The 14,225-nt window shown below is 34.7% G+C and overlaps 1 protein-coding gene across 3 annotated transcripts in view; it reads left to right on the plus strand.

Annotated features, from left to right (window-relative positions):
- The first annotated feature begins 333 nt into the window (after positions 1–333).
- The window catches only part of LOC136041818 (nuclear envelope integral membrane protein-like), a 72,589-nt gene continuing 58,697 nt past the window's right edge, over positions 334–14,225 (plus strand). For 2 of the 3 annotated variants that reach the window (XM_065726591.1, XM_065726593.1), the window contains exons 1-2: positions 336–452; positions 9,817–9,932. In XM_065726591.1, the coding sequence (XP_065582663.1) occupies positions 389–452; positions 9,817–9,932 (180 nt within the window). In that variant the 5' untranslated portion in view covers positions 336–388. Of the gene's footprint in view, positions 453–9,816; positions 9,933–14,225 lie in introns of all 3 variants that reach the window. The other variant, XM_065726592.1, reaches the window with a different exon arrangement.

A 14,225-nucleotide genomic window follows, 5' to 3' on the forward strand; every position in this document is an offset into this window, starting at 1 on the left:
TTCCTGGCACAAAAGTAGGACTGCTTAAATATGCGAAGATAATTACGCAAGGCTCAAAATCCTGGCATGTGTAAAACTGACCATCCTTGTATATCAAAGCATGTTTACGAACATAGAAAGGGACTTTTAAAGAGGATGAACGGTTAGTGTTTCGAAATTTGACTGCTTGCTGTTTTTTAAGGATTTTGGGTAAAGGAGGCTTTTAATTGTTTCAAAGATAAAATTGTCATTTTCTGCGTATTTGAAAAGTTTAACGGCTGCTGTGGTGCTCGTATTGTAAAGGATAGTATTTTACAGAGAATGTGAATTTCGCTCTCTGGATAGCGTTTCGGCAACTTCAATTTAAAATTTAAATTGCAGGCATGCTTTACTTTGAAAAAATCAAAAAATGAGCTTGAATAGCTGGTTTGCAATGCTCTTGGTCACTTCATTTGACCTGGCTCATTTTTCAAGTAAATATAGGAAATTATCTTGGTAAAGCTTTAGTATAGGGTATAACTCAGATAGAAAGAAAAAGTAGCTTAGGCATAAGTTATCCTACTAGGCTATTAGATTGTCTAGGTAGGCTAATTCTATTTCCATGCATAAGATATTTTCCACCAAATGACCATATTTTTGAAACACGATCAAAGAACACTGGAATTATAGATGTAGTGTTTTTTCTGTCTAAAGAACTTTAATTGGTTTCCAAAATGGCCATTCCATGGACACAAACCTAATACAGTAATACAATGAAGTCACCAAACTACTGGAAAAATAGACACCCATGGACATGATTTTGTTGGGTCAAGCAAAAGCATTTGACAAAGTTGCACACCTATGGCTGAAAAGAAAGCTTTAAGCTTGTTGCATCCACTTGGACATCATTGAATGGATTGTAGACTTCCCGGGAGAACAAGCCCAAAGAGTTGCTGTTATTAATGATAAAGGAGTATGTGTACTGTCATCACCTATATCTATTCATAGCAGAGTTCCCCAAGGAACTGTGCTTGGGCCATCACTTTTCAACATATATATCAATGATGCTCCTGAAATACTGCATAATCTTCTCACACTCTATACAGATGATTCTAAGCTCATTGTAGCAGTATCATCTTGGGTGGAGGCTGCCTCAATCCAAGCAAATCTTGACAAGCTGGATGACTGGGCTAGACAATGGCTACTTGAATTTAATTCAAGTAAATGTAAAGTTTTACATTTTGGCAATAAAAATCAAAAACCTATTTACACCATGCAAAATCAAATAACTGGTCAAAGAGAACCCCTAGTTGCAGTTACAGAGGAAAGAGACTTGGGTGTCATAGTTGACTGCCAGTTAAAGTTTCAAAGTCATACTGAAAAGATTGTAGCTAGTGCTAACTGCACTTTAGGGACAATTAAACAAACATTTGCAACTGTTACAGGGTGGTTTTGTAAAATAATTAGTTTGGGGTGTGATTTTATCATAAGGGGGATTTTTGTTGAGTTGCTTGGGACTTTTCTAAGTCTTAATAGCTTAATGTGGATATGGGAGCTAAATTATTAATAAAATAAAAAGGCTTTGTATATAATCCCCAGTAACCTGGAAGACAGAACCATCTCAGTGTTGTTTGAGGTATCCTGAAACAAATATAGATTCCCTTGGGACCGTACCTGAAGGCTAGAGGAACTGTACCTGATGCCCTAATAAATAGACAGAAGATGATTAAATACAATAAGGTTTATTTACTTACAATATACAACTATTGACAAAATAGCTTCAATGACTTATTGCATGAAAAGGTGAACATGAGCAATTGATCTAATGCATTCAAATCTCTCCTTAAAACTGACTACTCGCCCCTTGCATTGGGCTGATATATCCAACGCGCAATTTCTAAAAAAGAACTCGCCGGACAGGCTTGGTGACCTGTAGCAGTTGACCTCTGCTGCTATTGGTAATATTCAATCATGTGACTAGTCTTGCATCCAAAAGTTGTTTTTATGGCAAGGATTTCCCTTTTGGTTTTGAGCCTACTAATCCTACCAACCGCGCCATATGTTACAGGGTGGTTTTGTAAAATAATTAGTTTGGGGTGTGATTTTATCTTAAGGGGATTTTCGTTGAGTTGCTTGGGACTTTTCTAAGTCTTAATAGCTTAATGTGGATATGGGAGCTAAATTATTAATAAAATAAAAAACGCTTCGTATATAATCCCCAGTAACCTGTGAGACAGAACCATCTCAGTGTTGTTTGAGGTCTTCTGAAACAAATATAGATTCCCTTGGGACCATACCTGAAGGCTAGAGGAACTGTACCTGATGCCCTAATACATAGACAGAAGATGATTAAATACAATAAGGTTTATTTACTTACAATATACAACCATTGACAAAATAGCTTCAATGACTTATTGCATGAAAAGGTGAACATGAGCAATTGATCTAATGCATTCAAATCTCTCCTTAAAACTGACTACTCGCCCCTTGCGTTGGGCTGATATATCCAACGCGCAATTTCTAAAAAAAGAACTCGCCGGACAGGCTTGGTGACCTGTAGCAGTTGACCTCTGCTGCTATTGGTAATATTCAATCATGTGACTAGTCTTGCCTTATAGATTCCCTTGGGACCGTACCTGAAGGCTAGAGGAACTGTACCTGATGCCCTAATAAATAGACAGAAGATGATTAAATACAATAAGGTTTATTTACTTACAATATACAACTATTGACAAAATAGCTTCAATGACTTATTGCATGAAAAGGTGAACATGAGCAATTGATCTAATGCATTCAAATCTCTCCTTAAAACTGACTACTCGCCCCTTGCATTGGGCTGATATATCCAACGCGCGATTTCTAAAAAAGAACTCGCCGGACAGGCTTGGTGACCTGTAGCAGTTGACCTCTGCTGCTATTGGTAATATTCAATCATGTGACTAGTCTTGCATCCAAAAGTTGTTTTTATGGCAAGGATTTCCCTTTTGGTTTTGAGCCTACTAATCCTACCAACCGCGCCATATGTTACAGGGTGGTTTTGTAAAATAATTAGTTTGGGGTGTGATTTTATCTTAAGGGGATTTTCGTTGAGTTGCTTGGGACTTTTCTAAGTCTTAATAGCTTAATGTGGATATGGGAGCTAAATTATTAATAAAATAAAAAACGCTTCGTATATAATCCCCAGTAACCTGTGAGACAGAACCATCTCAGTGTTGTTTGAGGTCTTCTGAAACAAATATAGATTCCCTTGGGACCGTACCTGAAGGCTAGAGGAACTGTACCTGATGCCCTAATACATAGACAGAAGATGATTAAATACAATAAGGTTTATTTACTTACAATATACAACCATTGACAAAATAGCTTCAATGACTTATTGCATGAAAAGGTGAACATGAGCAATTGATCTAATGCATTCAAATCTCTCCTTAAAACTGACTACTCGCCCCTTGCGTTGGGCTGATATATCCAACGCGCAATTTCTAAAAAAAGAACTCGCCGGACAGGCTTGGTGACCTGTAGCAGTTGACCTCTGCTGCTATTGGTAATATTCAATCATGTGACTAGTCTTGCATCCAAAAGTTGTTTTTATGGCAAGGATTTCCCTTTTGGTTTTGAGTTGAAAAACTCAGAGTTCAGAATAACTAGTTATTTAACTTGTTAAGTAACATTCAACTTATCTAAATGCACGTAGTCCAACTGCATTGGACTATGCAGACTGTTAAATTTAGCAACTGTTAAATTCTAAATGATTTTATTCAAACCTTTTTCTAATTGAAATTTACTAAAGGGGTGGGACTGAGAAATTTAGTCCTGAATTTAAGAGTTTCTAGAAGAGTATGGATGAGAGATTTGGTCCTATATTTGAGGATTTCCAAGGGGGTGTGAATGAGGGATTTGGCCCTGAAATTTATAGAGGGGAGGGGGCTGGTCTATATGTTACACAACTAGATCTCCACAAACAATCACCAAGCTATACAAGAGTCTTGTCAGGCCAAGGCTAGAAACTGGCATGTCAATTGCATCTCCCTTCTACAAAGTGGATAAGGACATGACAAAGAAAGTACAGAGGAGAGCAACAAAGATAGTAGACAGTGCCAACATCTTCCTTACCCAATGAGACTGCAAACTCTGGACTTATGCAGTATGACTTACCAAAGAAAATGGGGTGACATGATTAACACTTACAAATTGATTCACAACAATCCAATTCATGGTCTCTTCTTCATCAATTCATCACAGCAGACAAGGGGTAATTCTAAGAAGCTCATAAAGGTCAACGCTCAGAGGAGGGAATGCCATCACTTCCTTACCAACTGGGTAGCAGACCAGTGGAACTCCCTTAGCAATCATACTGTATTCAGTAAGACCATCAAAGGATTCAAAGTCTCACTTGACAAGGAGTAGAGCAATAAGGAATGGAGGCTGGAATGGGAAACCTTGGAGTCCCAGACCAGAACATAAACCCTATTCACTAAAACCAACTCAATATTCAAAACAATTCTGGATTGATCCACATGGCAATTTTTGAAGAAATGCTGAGCAATGCTACAGGATGGAAAATCCTTCAATTTCTCCAAGTTGTAATTAATTGAGTTAGGCTAATATGACTTTTAGAAATAGATCCAGAGCATCCATGCCCACCCAGGAAGGTATTTTAAAAAAACAGTAAAATTCTAGTTTAGTGACTTCTTGCTATCTCAGAAAGTGGTTAGGTAAGGAAAATGAAACTTTCAGGGATGGGTCTATAGGCTAAAGTATGTCCTGGAAAGGTATTTTGGAGTACCTACCTCCTCTCCCTCTAGAGGGTCCTGACCTTTGATGATCTTTAAAAATATTTATGTTACAAAAGTGAAACCTTACAAATAGCCTAGATCTTCTGCTTGAATGAAGTACAACAAAATTGTTTTCAGTTTCACAACTTTGCTCAATCCCAATTTATAAGGTTTTAAAGACATGCAAATACATTTCCTAAATTTTGAAAAAAAACATTGATATGGCTCAGTATTCTACTCAAATAACAGGAATTGCATTTTCAGAACTGAAGCCAGAGAAAAAGCAACTGGTAACTAAAAATTAAGGTAAAATCTGGTTTTGTCAAAATTTCAATAGGTATAGACCTGTCATGTAGGCAAATTTCAGTGCCCTCTAGAGAGTAGGAGTGGAGGTGAGTACTTTAAAATACCTTCCCTGGATATACTTTAGCCTGTAGACCCATCCCCAAAAGTTTCATTTTTATAACCTAACCCCTTTCCAAGATAGCAAGAAGTCACTAAACTAGAATTATACAAAAAAAAAACTGTATCCTCTCCTTCCTACTCTAAAGGGTCCTGACCTTTTAAATCTTTGTTTTTAAAAGTCAAAGCTCAAGAAATAGTTTTAACCTAGCCCACAGCTAAAAAAAGACTCAATGCAAAGCTTTTGGGCCATATGCCTCTTCTTAATTCATCCTGTAAGTCTTCAAAAATTTGTAAATTTATTTATTGGAAATCCTTATATTGCTCCAATAATAATTGCTTAGAATCCTGCTAAAATAGTAGTAATTCTGTTTTCAAATAAAGCCAGGAAAAGATGTCAAAAATCCACAATGGTAAATTTACAGATGAAATTCTTAATTAGGTAAAGGTTTTTTGGTACACTTGAGATCACTGTGGCAAGACAAACAGCCTCCCAAGTTTGATGTGAGTAGCCAGACAACACCTAAGATGTGGGAAAAGTATTTTATTGATACCTCAAACCAGTTTAACTGCCTCCTAGACCTGAATAACTCTCAAATATGTCCAGGATCCCAAAGAGAGAATACTCAATCTGAACTTGTCCTAGTTAAAGATAGGGGGCCATAATTAGTGGTATGGGAGGAAGTAAAGAGAAATAGGCAGAATGTTTGGGAATGTTGCTATGTTAAAGTTACAGGGAATGATATATAAAAGACAAGAGAAGTTTGTGACACTGAAAGTGAAGGAAGGTTTATTTTGCAAAAAAGCATTAGAGAAAGTACTGAAAGGATTAATAAGTAATATGGTCCCAAGGGTTTGATAGTGTGGTAAATAGGTTTTTTAAATATAGTAGTTTTAAAGTTAATGGTGAATTATAGATTATGAATTTTATTTTTGAAAAAGGGAAAGTACCTAGTAATTTTAGGAAAGCTTTAATTAAAAACCGCTATAAAAAAGGTGAGAAGGGTGTGTGTTGTAATTATAGAGTCATTAGCATGGCTTCTGTAGAAAGCAAATTACATAGTATGATGATTTTTTATAGACTCAGAGATGCTGCAAATGAAGTTTTAATAGGAAAAAGTGTCATAATAATAATTTAGAAGTACTTGCATTATCAGACCCATTTTGTCCTTAGGTTTCTTAGATTGTGAACAAGCATTTAATTTAGCTAATAGAAGAGCTTTAGTGAATGTCCTATCCTTGTATTATATGCCAGATAAATACATTAAAGTGATTAATGCTACGTAGGAGAATAATATTGTTGAGGTAAGGGTAGTCTATGAGATTAGTAGCTGGTTTTGTATTGAATCAGGAGATAAATAGGGTGGCATTCTATCCTCATTTATATGGATCACTCTGATGGACTTTCAGTAACAAGAAAATCCATCAAGTGGATAACTTCACTTACTTACTATTATTAGAAAAGGTGGTGGATACAGTGAGGATGTTAAAAGTAGGATAGCTAAAAGCCAGGGTGCTTACTGATAGTTCAAAAGGTTTGGAAGAGATTATTGTATTTGAAAAATCATTGAATTGTTTTTTTGCTGTATCATCTCTTTGTTTGAAGGTAAACTTTTTTGTGTCTGTTTTATTAAGGGCTATAGGCTATTGACTACTTTAATAATGCTAGTGAATTCGAAGCAAAAAAAAAAAAAAAAAAAAAAAAAACAGAGACAAAATATTTCTATGGGTTGAGAAACCTTGTCTTACAGCTGTGTATAACTTGTTCACGTTCTAGTGCAGTTCTTCAAGATACACCTAGTCTAGTTGTAAATTAGAAAGTATCATAAACAAATGAAATAGGGAAATTCTAGATTATCATCTATTTGGAACTGTATGTTTAAAACTTGTTATGCTAGGTAAATGTACCTTCCAGAATACAATCCCATGCAGACTAGGCCTTAGGAAGTTTGTATCTCTACCTGCACTTCCTCCCCTGTGCAGTCCACCAAACAATTATAAGCTAGGCAGGGGCAGGTTTATTGTTAGGTCTAAAACCTGCTGCTCTATATACTTGGCATATTGATGTTTGTTTGGTTTTTTTAATGAATGGATGCCATTAGAGCAAGGTTCTCTTCTACCCTTGTCGCAAGTCTCATGTAGTACACTCAATAGCTCATTCTATTTGTCATTTATGTTTTATGCTGTCAATGTTTTTATCGTAAATTGTAGTTAAACTCTTAAAGGTTAGAGTTTTTATGTTTTAATAGTTGTCACTTAGTGGATGCTTTTGATCTCAAAAATTCTTCTCTCTGTTAGTGAATTTGCTGTGAATTTTGTTCAGATGCTGACTTCATGATACTTGTTTGATCCTGATGATTAGAAATGTTAAGAACCTAAGAGTAGTGTATGAACAAATTTTGCCCTATAAAAGAAGATTAATATTAGCATCTGTCATTGTTCAGTTTTAGTTCCCCTGTTATTCATTTCCACTCAGATTTGTCATGGCATTTGACAGTACTGATGAATTGTAAAATATTGTTTTGAGCTTTGAAACTGTTTCAGTGTAAGTTGTAAAATGTACTGTACTTTTGCAATATACCATAAATATGGTAGTATATTATCATTAGTTCATGCTTTGTTGTAAATTTATAATTAGAAAGTATATGTAGTATATTCTGCCCACATTAGGGATGAAGTTTACAATATTGTTCTCTGCAAAAATATTTGCCTACTCCTGGTCTGTATAATAGTATATATGAAACAGTATTATTTAAAACTAACATATGTACATCTAACTTTTTTACTTCAAAAATGTATGTAAATTGTCTAATTTTTCATTTTTTAATTTACAAGAATTAGCCTAAATAATAACTGGCTTCTTGCTAAATTACTTATGCATGATTATTCGTCTACATGGTTTTTTACATGAAACAACATTCAAAGAAAAAATATATATACTTAAATTATTCATTTTTAAAATGTACATAAATTTTCTGAGAATACCATATTTAGTTACACAATAAGCAATTAATTTGAAATGTATAAATTTTCATATAAATTATTTAATTCTTTTAACATTTATTTTTGCGAATTTAGTGAGTTGGAAACAATTCTATCATTTTGTACATACTAAATCCTGGATAACCAGGTGGAACAAGATCCTAAAGTGCTTCAAAACTTTCAATAAAAGAAAAAAAAAATGATGAACTATCTCTAAGGTTACAAGTAAAAACCATTCCAAAATTGATTTATCTGGAATAGATGATATAAAAGTTATAACAACTAAAAGTAGAGTGAGAAGTTGTCATCAACCTGTAATATAGAATAGTAACAGTTGTTTAGGAAACAAAATGATACCCTGAATCCGGCTTGGCATCTGTCATAGTCCCTTCACAGAAGAAAGGATCCAAAACTAATTATAACAGTTATAAACATATTCACTAACTTGTCAACCATTAAAACTCTCGCAAAAATGCTCCTTTATCAGACAAAAAACATGACAAGACATGTGATACCTGAGTATCAAGTTGGACTCTGTCAGAACAGGTCCATCATGGATGAAATATTTGTCATCAGACAACTCATAGAGTAGTACTTAGAATTTGGCAAAGAGGTCTGCAACTTTTCATTTGTTAAAAGTAAGTCTTTGACCTAATCAGGCAAGATGGTATGTGGCATATATAGGTTCAGTACATAATTCTCATGTTATAAGAACTTTTGAAAAGAAGGCAAGAAGCATTGCGGGGACTAAGAAGGGCCTGAAGAAAAGTTTTCTACCTCTCACTGTGTTTTGTCTGTTCCTGAAGGGTCTACTTGTGCTTGTCCCCAATAATACTGGAGTAGTCTTATGTAGATGCCTGTTTATTCTGCTTTAGTCTGCTCTAAATGATAAAATAGAAGAGCTCCAAACCATTTCAAACATTATCAATCGCATGGCTAGTTCCTTTGGAATGATGATTAATGCTGGCAAGTAAAAGGCAATGAGAGTACCTTCACATGTAGAAACAGGTCTTCCTCATAGAAAAATTGTTATCCAGGGTGATGAAATTGATTAGGTCAATCTGTTCATTTACCTAGGAAGCAAGCTGGCTACCTCAAATAACTCCTCAAGAGATAGTAAACAGTACCTTGCTCTTACCTCTGCATGTGTCAAGTCAGTAAATCATTAGAAATTGTTTACTGTGTATTTTCTTCTTGTCCACACAAGTTGAATTCATATGTGGTTTGAAAAAGGTGAAAATAGCACCTCTAGTTCATTTTTAACTATAAAGAACTAAATAATAAGCTAGTTCTTGGTAAATTAATTATGTATGATTCTGACATATAAAGTAATTTATATTATAGTGTTCTCACGTGAAATTTAATTCCTGATTAAGTTTGAAGGGGTTTTCACTAGTTAAAATCAGTTATTGTGGTTAGATCTGTATCTAACCATGCTTGTTGCTTATAAAACGAAAAAAGGCATAAGGCATGAGCATGCATGTCAATCAGTGTGTAATTAATCTTTTTAACATACACACTTCATTTATCCTTCTTTTTTTGGACCAATCTTATCATATTCATGCTCTTTTTTACTATGTTTGTGATTGCCATGTTTTGGAAATAAAGCACATTTTATCTTTAATATGTATGTACCACCAAATCATAGGCTAAAACCTCTTAACTGTCTAAAAATAATTGAAGTAATTTTCTTTTTCAGAAGGAGAGCTCTGTGAACCTTTAAAAGCTGGCAAGTCAGTTGATGCAAGAGGTTTCCAAATCTTTTGCTATGTTGGGGAAGAGAAACAACTTTCAGCTTATTTTGCTTCTGCATATGTAAGCATAGAATTGTGAATAATTTTTTAACAGAGCACAGTGTTCAGGGCTGGATTTAAAGCTTTGATGCTTCAAGGTCAAAGTGTTTCTTCTGCTCTGTGTTCATAATACAGGAGGGAGTCCTTAAGAAAATTATCTTTATTATGACAGTTTTTATTTTGTTGCAAAATAGCATCACTTATGATAATAATTTGAGAATCAAAAATTTGTATGTTGGGCATATTAAGTAAATTAAATAAGAAAACAAAATATTGGAAATAAGTGTAATCTATTGTTAAATAACAATACATAAATTCCTGTATGCATTATATATTATTTTACAAATAGGACTATTTATCTTCAAAGCCAATTGATAAAGCCCTCCTCCTTTCTTTTTTTTTGTGCAAACGTGTCAATCATGCCATCGTGCTGCATCTCTTGAGTCAGTCTTCCCTCAATAGTGAACAGGGATAATGGTGTCATGACTGATTTAAGATCTGAAGTAGTTCTTCAACTGATGAAGGGCAGAGGAGGATTTTTCTCCTCTGCAGTTTATGGTAGGCACACGAAGAACCATTCTTAAGGCAATGCCAATGTTTGGATAGATGTTAACTACAATAAAATGGCACAAAACGTTCTTGTGCAGTTTGTGGCAGGCAATCTAAGAAGCATTCTTAAGGCAATCTCAATGTTTTGATAGGTTTCAACTGCACTAAAATAGAGCAAAACTTTCCTGGGTAGTTTGTGGTAAACAAACTATGAACCATTCTTAAGGCAATCTCAATGTTGGATAGATGTTGAATCTCAATGTTGAAAACTTTCCTGTGCAGTTGGTGGCAGGCACACAAAGAACAATTCTTAAGGTAATGTCAATAGCACTAAAATGTGGCAAAACTTTCCTGTGCAGTTTGTTGCAATATTATCTTATCTTACACCAAGAACCATTCTTAAGGCAACATCAATGTTTGAATAGATGTCAATGGCACTAAAATGGTGCAGAGCTTTCCTGAGCAGTTTGTGGCAGGCACATTAAGAACCATTCTTAAGACAATATCAATGTTTGGATAGATGTCAACTGCACTAAAATGGTGCAAAACTTACCTGTGTAGTTTGTGGCGGGTACACTAAGAACCATTCTTAAGGCAATGAAAGAGTGTGGATAGATATCAACTGCACTAAAGTGGCGTGAAACTCTCCTGTGTAGTTTGTGGCTGGCACACTAAGAACCTTTCTTAAGGCAATGTCAATGTTTGGATAGATGCCAACTGCATAAATATGCAAAACTTTGCAAATGCCATTTAAAGGTTTACTTTTTCTTTGTCATTATTATGTACCAAAAAGGATTTCAAATGTAAACATTCATCTACAATCACAGGCTCAAGATCATCAGGATGAAAATCTAAAAGCTCACTTGGATGCTTTGTGATTTCTGAGGTACAGACTTGCACGGCGGCGAAATACACCTGGCACTTTGACAGTAAATCATATCAGTCCAGTCTTTGTTAAGAAAAATAAACGCTCAGCGAAAGTTATTGCGCCCCTAGGCTGGGGCCTATTATTAAATCCTAGTCTGACAGTATTTGAGCTTAGGTTCTGTGCATATCACTGTCCAAATGAAGCAAGCATTTCTGAATAAAAAACTCTTAATAGTGTCTGCTATCCAAGAGGAAAATATACATTTGTTTGTGGGTAAAATTAAAAGATAAGCAATGAACAAATGTTTTTATTTTTCTCCCTGTTTTACTCCTATCAGATCTAACATAGATTACGACAAACAAGGTTAGCACTACTGTCCTGTAAATCTTCTAAAGACTTGAGGGTCTTGTATGCTTCGCTTTGCCTCCAGCTTATTCCAGGCTGAATGTTTCAACATAATTGCTGCTTTCAAAAATAGTTTAATTGCATGAAAATATGTAGGCAATGTTATTTGTACAAAATACGAACACTATTTCATTTTGTTCATAACCTGGTCGTAAATATTTTCTAAGAACCCACTGGCTATGCATGACAAAATTTAAAAATAAAATGTAAAGAAGAAAAACAAGGATGATTCCGGCCAGTGAGAAAAGAAGGATAAATATGGAGCAATTTTGATCATGCAATTTTTTTTCTGTGTTGGACGAGGCCTGAAACCATCACAATGATGCTAAGCTCTAGCTTGCACAGTTAAGATTCAAACCTCTGGACAGACATACAGATTAGTACTCAAATCTATATATGTAGGAATGCAGAATTCAGTATGTTGCAAATAATTTTTGGGAATGAAGAGTTTTTAAGATCCACCCATTGATTTCATGTAATAATTCAAAGAAAAACTTATAAAAGAATCTTTTGACAGAAAAGTAAATACTTTTATTAAATCCAACACGAGGAGAAAAAATAGTCAAATACCAGCTCAAGGTTAAAACAAACAGAGCTCGCCAATTTTTTTAGCACAAAATATTTTTATTTTTTTTCGAGTATTGTGTTTATTTGTCAAAAAAGGAAAGAAAATTGCTATAATAAACGAGATTACTGACAAGAACTAATAAAATATGACTGTTTAATATTTAATGATATTCATTTACTGGAAGACTTGGCAGTTTTGAATTTTTTACGTTTCAAAAGAGAAATGTTGAAAATGTGTTTTGTTTTCAGTAAAGCATAAATAACACTTTGGTGTTTTGAAGGTATAGGGGCGTTAGTCCTGCTCTTTTTTTGTAATCTCTATTTGTTCTAAGTTTGATTTGGTTATTGATAGCAATTTCTGTTGCATTTGGGTTTATCTATTCATGGTGATTTTGTTTGTTTTAAGTTTAAGTTATAATTTGACTTTATTTCTGCAAAGTTTAAGCTTGTCTTGTAAACCTTTAATTTATACCCTTTAACCTTGCCTGAAATATTGCAAATATGCTATTTTAACAGTTTGGATACAAAGAGTGTCATTTGATTTAGTTGAAAATTTCCTAAAAGCTTCTACTTGATACCCTTACCCTTTTCTGAGATACTGAAGATACATTATTGGACAGCCTGAATGGAAGTAGTGTCCTTTGATGTAGTTCAACAGGCCCTGAAAGTTTCAACTTAATACCCTCAACCACTCCTGAAATATTGGAGCTACGCTGTTTTGACAAGATGGATGCTAACCTTTTCTGTTTAGTTCAATATCACCCTCAGTATGTCCTTGTATTTTTTTAGTTGACTATAAGATTCTCCTCAGCATGCCTCGAATTTCTAAATCAACACGTATAGATATTCTTGAGATATTGCCTTGAATATGACATGTGGATCCTCATAGCATCTTTCGATTTAGTTCAAAATCCCCCTTTAACATTCCCTAAAATATTTAACTTAATATTCTTAGCCATTCCTGAAATATGAAAGATACCTCCTCCTGACAAAATGCATTTAGTGTCTTTTGATTTAATTAGACACTCCCATCAACATTCCCTGAAAGTTTCATCTTAATGCACTGAGCTGTTCCTAAGATTTTTTAGCTCCGCCTTTTCGACAATCTGTATGGATATAGTGTCTTTTGACTTGTTTCAGACTTTGTCTTTGACTTGTTTCAGTGTCTTTTGACTTGTCTTTTGACTTTGTAATAGTTTTTTTCTTTTAGTATCAATAAATTGGTTGATTGATTGATTGATTGATCAAACTATGGGCAAACGATGGATGAATTGCAAAATTTACAGTTCTTACCCTAGGGCTGTGGAGGGTAATCTTGTCCAGGAGTCATAGATATTGGATCTTTCGACTATTTTGAGCAAAATGACTGTCTCAAAATTATGATCAAATGCCTATGGGAGAGGGTAGCTAAAACGGCCGTGGGACTTGGTTCGGATTTCCCCAAATCACTTGCCCCCTGAAAAAAGGCACTGGAATTTTAATTCGCAATCGAATGAGCCCCCCCCCCTGAACTTTCTTACGAAGTAGTCTGAGGAAATAAATGATACATAGTGCCCACTCTGCACTTCAGTTTGACAGTGGTATTGCACTGCCCATGATATTTCCTTATTTATTCAATAAAAAGAACATGTGTTCATCCTTTTCAGTTCAGATTTTTCAAATTCCTGAAATGCAAATCCGTAGGAATTACCATTTTGAATATCAAATTCCTAAAGATTACGTCATTTTCCAACTTATTTCCAAATCAATAATAAAGCCGCATTATGCTGACTTTTAACAGCAATTGTTCAAGACGACTTACGTACTTTGTAACTGAAGACTGGCTACTTGTCTTGTTTCGACGTTTAAGGAAATGCTTTTTCACCGACAAAGCACAAAATCTGAAGACGAGACACGTGTTGATAGATTTGTTAATCGGTCATGAAA

This window comes from Artemia franciscana, unplaced genomic scaffold, assembly GCF_032884065.1.
Source record: "Artemia franciscana unplaced genomic scaffold, ASM3288406v1 PGA_scaffold_38, whole genome shotgun sequence".
Classification (NCBI taxonomy): Eukaryota; Metazoa; Arthropoda; class Branchiopoda; order Anostraca; family Artemiidae; genus Artemia; species Artemia franciscana.